Source organism: Cucurbita maxima, unplaced genomic scaffold (genome assembly GCF_002738345.1).
Source record: "Cucurbita maxima cultivar Rimu unplaced genomic scaffold, Cmax_1.0 Cma_Scf00001, whole genome shotgun sequence".
In the NCBI taxonomy this organism is placed as follows: domain Eukaryota; kingdom Viridiplantae; phylum Streptophyta; class Magnoliopsida; order Cucurbitales; family Cucurbitaceae; genus Cucurbita; species Cucurbita maxima.
In genome coordinates, this window is record NW_019272017.1 from 8,778,202 (window position 1) to 8,788,416 (window position 10,215).

General features: G+C 36.3%; 3 protein-coding genes across 4 annotated transcripts in view; 2 read left to right on the forward strand and 1 right to left on the reverse strand.

The window, feature by feature from the left end:
- LOC111490404 (homeobox protein knotted-1-like 6) overlaps window positions 1-1,174 on the forward strand; it is a 7,878-nt gene extending 6,704 nt beyond the window's left edge. For both annotated transcript variants that reach the window (XM_023139020.1, XM_023139012.1), the window contains 2 exons: window positions 294-538; window positions 855-1,174. In XM_023139020.1, the coding sequence (XP_022994788.1) occupies window positions 294-538; window positions 855-1,016 (407 nt within the window). In that variant the 3' untranslated portion in view covers window positions 1,017-1,174. The remainder of the gene's footprint in view (window positions 1-293; window positions 539-854) is intronic.
- Window positions 1,175-2,346: 1,172 nt separating this feature from the next.
- On the forward strand, window positions 2,347-7,953 carry LOC111487726 (polygalacturonase At1g48100-like). Its single transcript, XM_023135239.1, has 10 exons — window positions 2,347-2,369; window positions 3,380-3,438; window positions 4,712-4,899; window positions 4,977-5,105; window positions 5,264-5,431; window positions 5,524-5,559; window positions 5,640-5,847; window positions 6,437-6,518; window positions 6,676-6,784; window positions 7,240-7,953. Exons 1-10 carry the CDS (start codon window positions 2,347-2,349, stop codon window positions 7,666-7,668), a joined length of 1,431 nt encoding a protein of 476 aa, XP_022991007.1. The 3' UTR covers window positions 7,669-7,953.
- Window positions 7,954-9,041: 1,088 nt separating this feature from the next.
- The window catches only part of LOC111489712 (high affinity nitrate transporter 2.5), a 2,773-nt gene continuing 1,599 nt past the window's right edge, over window positions 9,042-10,215 (reverse strand). The window contains exon 2 of the mRNA XM_023138052.1: window positions 9,042-9,429. Within this exon, the coding sequence (XP_022993820.1) occupies window positions 9,048-9,429 (382 nt within the window). The 3' untranslated portion in view covers window positions 9,042-9,047. The remainder of the gene's footprint in view (window positions 9,430-10,215) is intronic.

A 10,215-nucleotide genomic window follows, 5' to 3' on the forward strand; every position in this document is an offset into this window, starting at 1 on the left:
CCCACCGCGTCTGACGAACGACTTAACCAGACACTGCTGAAACGCAGCTTGGCTTCCCTTTTCCTTCTTCCTCTTTTGCAGTTAGCAGTCAAATCCTTGTTTTACCTTTGAAATGCCTTTTTGGTGGGGTCCTATCTTCCTTCCGTGCCCTTTCAATATCAATCTGCACTTCTTCTTTAAGACATTGAATCGTACATTTTTTCATTTCATTTAATATTGAGCTTTATTTCTTGCTTATACATTTTCTGAATTACTACTGCCAAGTAAGAATATGTTTTCGATCTCGTAAACAGATGAAGGAGCTGTCTCGTCGGATGAAGAGTTGAGCGGAGGAGAGATGGAAGTTGTGGAGCCGGAAACTCAAACCAAAGGCGAGAACAGGGATCTCAAGGACAAGCTTTTACGTCGATTTGGCAGTCATATTAGTAGCTTAAAATTGGAGTTCTCAAAGAAGAAGAAAAAAGGAAAATTACCAAAAGAAGCCAGGCAGACACTCCTTGAATGGTGGAACGTTCACTATAGATGGCCATATCCTACGGTATGTTTGCTTATAAGCTTTCGAAAATTTTGTAATGGACATCGTATGGTCACACAAAAAAGTTCACAGCATAGAAAATACGGACTGGACAATGGTTGATGCATTAATTCACTTCATCATGCCTTAGTCACGTGCTACGAATGAGGCTAAACACAGTCTAAAGTTTTTAATTATTTCACTAAGTTACCATCTATCCCAATATAGTTCATTACGGAATTCATGATATTAAAAGTTGCTTAACAAATCCCTCATCGAGGAATATTTTATGATTGTTCTTGAATCAGAGGGCCAAAATCCGCTGCTTTTAATTATGCAGGAAGCCGATAAGGTTGCACTGGCAGAGAGAACAGGGCTTGACCAGAAGCAAATTAACAATTGGTTCATAAATCAGCGGAAACGCCACTGGAAACCATCAGAGAATATGCAGTTTGAGGGAATGGATGGGCTTTCTTCTGGTAGATTATTCAGAGAGGACTGAGACACTTTAATAATAATCTCAAGATGTATATTCCCAATGTTGTTTCTTCTAATATCAGCTTTTGTTTGCTTTCTCGTCATGTATATCTGGAAATATATATATATATATATATATATATATATTTATTTAATTGCTGAAGAATTTGGACACTTAAATTATTGCTTGCGTTACCAATATAGAGAATACATTTCAAGTTTCTTCTGTCATACTAATACTAATTCCAATTTTTGGTATGGCTAATCCACTTGATGTAGTGGCTGTTTTGGCTGGCTAGTCTCAAGTTTTCTGTAAGCATTTTCACAACCATCGACATGGATGGGCTTGGGTTAGCAAGGGCTTATTCAGGAGCCATGTAACCTCGGGGAAATACGAGTGCTGAAAAAAGCAGAGCATTTCTCCGCCAATATTTCATTAAACATGTCGCTCTGCTAAATGTTTGTATTGTAGATGCATGGGAGGCACAGCATAATCACTCAGAAAAGCCATCGTTGTTGGGCTCTGCTACACTAAAATTCCTCGCCAATTTCCTAGCATTATGACTAAACACGGCCTGATTCCCACTGTAAACCGACCTCCCGCATACAGCTAACAGCCGTATCCACAGCACTCAAAGATTCGATGAAGAAGTTATAATAATCATACCTAACATAGCACCCATCATACAAGAATCTGCCCCCTCGAGTATCAAGCAGAAAGCGGTGACAACGCAGGATCCGAGGTTTCATCTGCTCATAACAGAAATCACAGTCCGAGTGAGGAAGATGGTTCATACTGTCCAAAAGCATGAACACTCGTGAAGCAAGAAGACGAGTAAGCAACTCCATGGAATCGATCAAGAGGAAGAAACTAGAATAGTAGAGACTAGTTCTGATTTAATAATTTTGATTGAGAATATATACGAAAGTGACATTTTTCTCCACAACTCCAAACGTTTGATCTGTTTGATCGACCTCTTTGGGCCTTCAATTTACTCCTTCTCCTTTGGTCAAGAGAGCACTACAAGATGAATCTTTAGATTCTCGTTTGCGAATATTTTTGTTGAGAACTATCTCGGATTTTATTGAACTCCAGTTTCTCAAATCTTTAAAAATTTCTCAAATCTTTAAAAACGACTGATCCTGGCAACAACAATATCCCACGACTCAGGGTAAAAATGCTATCAAAATCAATGCTTTAATTTTTCTTTGAAATTAATTTCCACGGAACTTAGTTGACTTACAATCATATCGAATTCATTTATATGATCAGCAACAGATGCACCTTCATACATTTGTAGATTGAACAATTTTCGCATTAAATAAACCTTGCTCATACCGATGATTTTTCGTACATGTTCGACAACGCCTTCAATAGGTCTGACGTCGTCTTCTTGCTGATGATGTTGAACGCCACGTTTCTGGATAGTGTCAACCAAATCAATCGTAGGGCCTAACGATCTTTGAGTTTCCATTGCTCCGTGGTCATGGTATCCGGCTTCACCCCTAACAAAAGTTCTCTAAGATCTTTATGTTTGAGATAATCTTCAATTTGTATCCTCCATAAATCGAAATCAGATCCATCAAACTTCTCTTTCCCATATCCACAGATCGTAAATCTCAGTTGTTACACACATAGTTAATCTAGATAAACACAAAAACTAGAAATGAATTGATGTGTTTAGGTATGTGTACAATCCTCAGTAGAAAGAGAGGAGAGAGTACGTCTTCAAACCACGAATATATAAATAGTTTCGATTTACTATAAATAGCTTTATCAAATATAACTATATACCATATAATAACTATCTAAAATATATATACAGTTATATATATATATATATATATATATATATATATATATATATATATATATTTTAAAAATACTTTTATTATTATTATTATTACTATTTAATAATTATTATATTATTTTTAAAAAAGGTATTTCAAAACTAGTAGAAGACCCTCAAGAAGTGGAGAGTATATTTTTTAAACGGCAGAGAGAATTTAGGTCCAAAAACAAATTGGGCCGTAGGAGCTATTCATAAGGCCCATACCCAACATCTCTCAAATGGTTAAAACGGTATTTTGGGCCGGATATTCAGAGATCATGAGAGGCCCAATATTTAGTTGGGCCAAAGACTAACCACAAGGCCCAAATCCCAAAACCTCCCATCTTCCTCGTTGGCAACTACCATTAACCCCGACCACAAACTGGTACAGCAGAGAGTCGAAAGAAAGAAAGAAGAAGAGCATCGCCGTAGTGGCCACCGACCGGAGCATCGAGTGGGCCACCGCGTGCGACGGCTAACCAGGTGGGCAGATTCGAATGGAGCCAAATGGAGGTCACTACTGTAATGCCGAGCCGCATCTTTGTTGAATATCCAGTTCCATCAACGTGCGAGCCACTTGCTCTCTTGAAAAGGCCTCTTTATACAACTTTACAGGTATTCAACTATATAAACTGCCCCCATGATTTCATGCTCCATTAAATTTACTCACAAAGACAACAAAGAGACCACAACACCCACCTCCTTTTCCCAGTGGATTTTACTTATTTATTTATTGATTTCCATTCTGCCCTCTAAACTTTGTTCTTTATCTCCCATTTGACTCTTTTCTGTATAATGGGGCTTCTGAGTTCTGATAGCCCACTAATCCAGTAACCCCTTCTGCTTGGTGCTTCTGATCATGTTACCATTGATTTTGGGCTGTCATTTTGACACCCTTTTCTTTCATATTTATAATCTTGATGAATCTGTGTCTTGGTTAGAAGTTCATCTTTAAATTGTTCAGCTTTTGAGTTTAATTGTTCATGGCCGCAACTACATTGGCATTTACCCCGAGGGATTAATTGTAATCAAAGCCAACAAATGGATGATTATTATTATAATTGTGTCCCATGAGATTCCACATCTGGAAGCATCCCTTATAAGTGTGTGTTTTAAAAACTTGGAGGGGAAGTTGGAAAGGGAAAACCCAAAAAGGACAATATCTACCAGCGGTAGGCTTAGGCTGTTACAAATGGTACCAGACACCGAGCGGTTGGTTCCCAAGGGGGGTGGACTATGAGATCTCGCATCTGTTGGAGAGGAGAATGAAGCATTCCTTATAAGGGTGGAAACTTCTCTCTAACGAGAAACATTTTAAAAATTATAGGGGAAGCTCGAAAGGAAAAAGGAAAGCCCCAAGAAGACAATATCTGTTAGCGTGCGCTTGACCTGTTGTTACAATATTGTTGTAAGAATAATTTATTTGTATTTTTAAGATTTAATCTTGAAAACATTATGTTATCCATTCGCTGTGCCGTAGGTTGCTTTCATAATTTGTCTGATTCATAATTTTAAACACAACAGACAAACAAACAAAGGTGCTACAAATAATTGTAACTTTCACTAATTATAATACCATTCACTTGCTTAGGATGAAGTTTTCTTTATGTTTATTCTTTTTGAGCAGGCTGTTAGATGCCAATAGGTAATTTCTTTTTGGAAAATGGGCTGTTTTTCTTTTTGTTTTTTGAACATGACATGCCTTGAATTCTCTATATATACTGAAGACTTCACTACCCTGTTTCCATTTCCAATTGAACTTAGCTTAAAGTCCTCTAGTGCTAAAGTGAAATAATAATGCTTTTGGAGATGAAACAAAGAAGCAAGAATTTAACTTTTTCATTGGTTCTGTTTTTGGTGGTCTCTTTGCTGGTGTCTTCTTCTGTAGTTAGAGTGGAGGCAAGGAAGCAATATCACAGCAAGAAAAACAAGCATCAGAAGCAAAAGGGTGTTGACAATGGCAATGGTTCAGGTCCTGCACCATCTCCATTTCCTGATTACAATCAAACCCAGTCCACCATTTTTAATATCTTGTCTTTTGGAGCAAAGGGCAATGGAGTTTTTGATGATTCCAAGGTAAAAACTGTCCAAAACAACCTTAAAATGGTGACTGATGTCCTGTTTTGAACCTGTAAAAAAACCATCTTATGCAGGCACTTCTAGCAGCATGGGAAGCTGCATGCGAGATTACTGGAGCTACATTAGAGATACCATCACAGTACAAGTTTCTCATCAAACCCATAACTCTAGAAGGCCCTTGTATGCCTCAGCTTGTTCTTCAGGTTTGCCTTGTTTTCTTCTCCTTCAGGGATTTGGTATATTTGAGAATGTTTGAAAAAAAGACAAAAAGTATATTCTTTTGACTCGTCATGTCAATAAATTCGTGCTGCTTAGAGTTCCAAGGATAAGATATTTAATTGGAAGTGGCATTCCAAATCAGATTGATGGAGCTGTATTGGCGCCTACCAAAGTGAGTTCGTGGCCTAAATCCAGCTTGTTTCAATGGCTGAATTTTAAATGGCTTCATAACTTCACCATTCAAGGCTCTGGTACTGTGGATGGCATGGGCTTTAATTGGTGGGCTCGCTCCAGATTCGACAATAACAAGGTTGGTTCTCTTAATCTTCATTAAATTATGCTAATTACATTGAGAGATCGTGGTTTTAGCTAAACCATGTCCTGTTGTTTTTGTTTCTGCAGAAGAAAATGAAGAACACTCCAGATATGAAGCCTACTGTAAACTTTTCTTACTCTTTCTCTCTTCTTTTTGCTCATAATTACAGTTTTTAAAAGAATAGTTTGCTAATTAATGACAGGCATTAAGATTTTATTCAAGTTTCAATGTGACAGTTCGTGATATCACCATAATAAACAGTCCACAGTGCCATCTGAAGTTTGACAACTCCGGCACCGTCCAAGTTGACAATATCACCATTTCTTCGCCGGAGAACAGCCCCAACACCGACGGTATTCACCTGCAGAACACACAAGATGTCGAGATTCAACACTCGAACATTAGCTGTGGTATGAACAGAGCTAATTCACAGCCCATCTTTAATAATATTTTCATTGTTCTTTCTCATAAAACAATTTTTTACTCAAATTTGCATATTTTCTCTCTTTTATATTGGATTTATATTGGAAAATTATGAGGTTAAAACGCATATCTCCGATTCACCAATAAAGTATAACAACCTAAGCCCACCGCTAGTATTGTCCTTTTTGGACTTTTTCTTCCGGGCTTCCCTTCAAGGTTTTAAAACCTGTCCACTAGGGAGAAGTTTCTACACCCTTACAAGGAATGGTTCGTTCCCCTCTCCAACCAATGTGGGATCTCACAATCCACCCCCTTGGAAGCCCAGCGTCTTCGTTGGTACACCGCCCGATGTTTGGCTCTAATGCCATTTGTAACAACCTAAGCCTACCGCCCGTTGATATTTCCTCTTTAGGCTTTCCCTTCCGAATTTTCTCTCAAGGTTATAAATCGCGTCCACTAGAGAGAGGTTTTCCCACCCTTATTAGAAATGCTTCATTTCCGTCTCCCACCAATGTGGGATCTCATGTAAAGCTACCCAATTGAACCAACTTATTATAAGATTTGTTATTTTAACAGGAGATGACTGTGTTTCCATTCAGACTGGCTGCTCCAACATCCACATTCATCATATCAATTGTGGCCCTGGACATGGCATAAGGTAAATATAAACTCCTCATCAATTTTACTTTTTCACAAAGGTAATTCCTGTAGATAATATTACTTATGGCAGTGATTACAAATTAACCATCTTGCTCAACTTTCTTAAACATTATTATTGTCAGCACTAAAGATGATTATCTTGCCTATAATTACAGCTTGGGCGGACTTGGGAAAGATAGAACAGCTGCTTGTGTCTCCAATATTGTTGTCGAAAACATCTCAATTCAAAACACTCTTTCAGGAGTGAGAATCAAGACCTGGCAGGTAAAGAAAACAAAGGGGTTAAACTACTAATCTACTCCTTTAATTATGGTGGAACTATTATATGTTGTTTATGTTGAGATTGTTGGGAGAGGAGTCCCACGTCGGCTAATTAAGGGGTTAATTATGGACTAAGTAAGAAATACATCTTTGTTGGTATGAGACCGATTGGAAAAATCAAAAGCAAAGCCATGAGAGCTTATACTCAAAATAGACAATATCATACCATTGTGGAGAGTCGTTGTTCTTAACATGGTATCAAAGTTAGATTCTTAACTTAGCCATGTCCATAGTAAAGAATTGACAAGCTTTGAAAGTGTAGTCAAAAGTAACTTAAATGTCGAAAAAAGTACTTTGTTCGATGGCTCCAAAGGAGTTGTGGTTCCTAACAGTAAATTAAGCATGATTAATGAGGTTAGGAGTGTGATTTGTGATTGGGTTTGATGGAATATGAACAGGGAGGAGTTGGGTCAGTGAAGAACGTATCATTCTCCAAAATCCAAGTTTGTGATGTCAAGATACCCATTATGATAGACCAATACTACTGCGACAAGTACATATGCAATAACCAAACAGGAGCCGTTGCAATATCAGGCATAACATACAATCAAATCATAGGAAGTTACGCGGTGCAGCCTATTCACTTAGCCTGCAGCACCCAAATCCCTTGCATAGACGTTGATCTCATAGACATCCAGCTCAACCCATCTTCACAATCCACAGCCTTTCAAAGCTCCCTATGTTGGAATTCTTACGGTAAATCTCAGGCCCCTCTTCTTCCTTCTAGCATAGACTACTGCTTGAGAAGCGGCGGTGGCGGTGGCGGTGGCGGTGGCGCTGTTAGGAGAACCGCAAGGTCCCATGATTATGATTATATCTGCTACTAATGCACAAACCTCTCCATTTTCTCTCTGTTTCTGTTTTTCCTTTTCTCCGGCTTCCCTTCTGCAGATTTAGTTTTGGAAAATGTAGAGAGGTGATGATTGTAAAAGCATTTATGGTTGTGGGTTTTGGCGTTGATTTCATTTCTGAATCTATCAGTGTCTCGTTTCCCGATTAGTACAAACAAAGTGGCCCAAATTTCGCCCACTCATTTGCCAAAAAACGTCACTTTTTTACTTTATTGAGCAGGTTTTTGGAAGTTGTAATGAGTTGAAGTGGTGATTTATTCTTCTAAAATTGGTTGGTGGAGAAGAAAGGGCTAACTAAAAGAGAGTTTAATGGTGGTTACAGTGGAGTTGGGTTTTGCAGCTTGCTGGAACTATATAGTAAGGTTCAGCAGCTATACCCGGTTGAATTATTTGGTTCCACTCGTTATCAATGGAATCAGGGATACTTCCAGCAAGAAATATATTGAAGAGTTAGAGCTGGGTAGTCGAAAATCAAAGTTTATGATAAGCTTGGTCTAAAATTCTTGAAAAATTAACTTTTTTATGATTATATCGAGAATAATCCCAGTGGATTGGGTTGGAATTAGACATTTTTATATTTTTTTCTTGGGTTGGGTTGATTTGGATGGTGTGATTTGAAGATTTTGTTTTTAATAAAAATATAATGTTAATTTGTGAAGCATTTATTTATTTGTAGTCATTTAATTAAAACTTGCAACTAAATTTTAATATTATTGTAAAAAAAATATTTGTCAAATAATTAAAACCTTTTAGGTGTTTCTGTAGAATAAATAATAAAAAATTAAATAGGTAATTAAATAAAAATATATAGATATAATTATATAAAAGTAAATATGTAATTTTAAAATTCAATCCAATCTAACTTTACGGGAACACAAAAATTCAACCTGGCTTGAATAAATTTATAACTTTAACTTAAACGGTACATATTGGGTTGAGTTGTGTCTTATAACTTTTAGAATTTAGGAAAATAGATGACACAATATCTACTCGGGATCGAAGGTTCAATGAAAATATTAACAAATAGAATTGGGATCAAAGATTCAATATTTATTGATATCAAATTTAACTGATTACGAATATTAAGACATATTCCCTAACTACTATATTCTTCGAATATTAAATGATTATGAATATCATATATTTTATAACTAATTATTTTAGATAACTTATTTTTGAGTTCATCCCAATCTGAATTATTATAAATTAAAATAGAGATTTAGACGGAAGAAGGAAAAAAAAAACAAAGATTAAGTAGCATAAACGGCGTACGTAGGAATTGAGTCGTGGAAGTGGGCCTTGAGCCCAATAACAAAAAGGCCCAATTTTCAAGCCCAACATGGTTTTTGTGTTTCTCAGACGTGAGGTGAAGCCGCGGCGGCAGAGGCAGCATCAGCAGTGCCCTTACTAAGGCTTTTGCCTCTTTCAGTTCGGCTGTTTTGAGCAAACTTGAGGGCAGCCAAATGGTAGCCTTTGACCCTCTCCTCAGGGGTCCACTCCGACAAGTAATACTCTTCCTCGGAAGCAATCTTGGAGGAAGCTGGTCCGGTCAGCATGCCGCCCCATTGTGGGAAATATATTAACAGTATTGGAAGAGTGCACCCTATTATCATTACTCCCATCAGACTTATCCCCTTCTCTTTGCTGTATCTTGACCCTCTGAAGAATATCAGCTGAGTCAGTACCGAGCCCACGTTCCCCCCCGCTCCTGTCATCCCCGATATTACCCCCAACGACCTGTCGCCAAAGATTAAAGTGTAAGGGTGTTCAAAAAAATCGATCACCACAACAACCCAATTTAAATTATACAATTTTTTTGGTTGAATTATGAATTTATCCAAATGAAAAATTAATAGGTTAGTTCATGAATTATCCTAAAACTTATATTTAATTTTAAAATATACATTTATTTAATTTCATATTTATTATTTATTATCTAATAATTTTTAAAAATAATTACCATAAGTAATTGAATGGCAACCTTTCAATAAAATTTTGAAATTGAAAATAAGGACAGAGAATAATATTTTATTTTTATTAAAAAATAAAAAATTAAATAAATGAATCAACCCAATTCAACCTAAAAAATTTAGGATTGGATTGAGTAATTATTTAACAACAGTGATTTAATTTGAGTCTTAAAAAAATGTCTTTAACCCAATCCAACCAATCTCCGAACACTTTTATTAAAATGTTTGTCTACACGTCCAAAAGTGTTTATCTCTACGACCATATAAGGTTTAGCATCGTTGTCTAAGAATTAATCATATCTTTCTATTTTTCCATTTGTCCGTTGTCAAACATGGAAAGTATACATATACAAGCCATCTTCACAAATTAAAATAATATTTATACATTAATGTTTATAAATAAACATAGAAAAAATTTAGAAGCTAAAAGCATAACATCACATTTATTTTATTTCATATTCTTATTCTTAAAAATTTTATTACTTATTTATTTTCCTATTTACTTTCATATATATAAAATTTTAAGTTAAAAAAAAAAAAAAAAAAAAAAAAA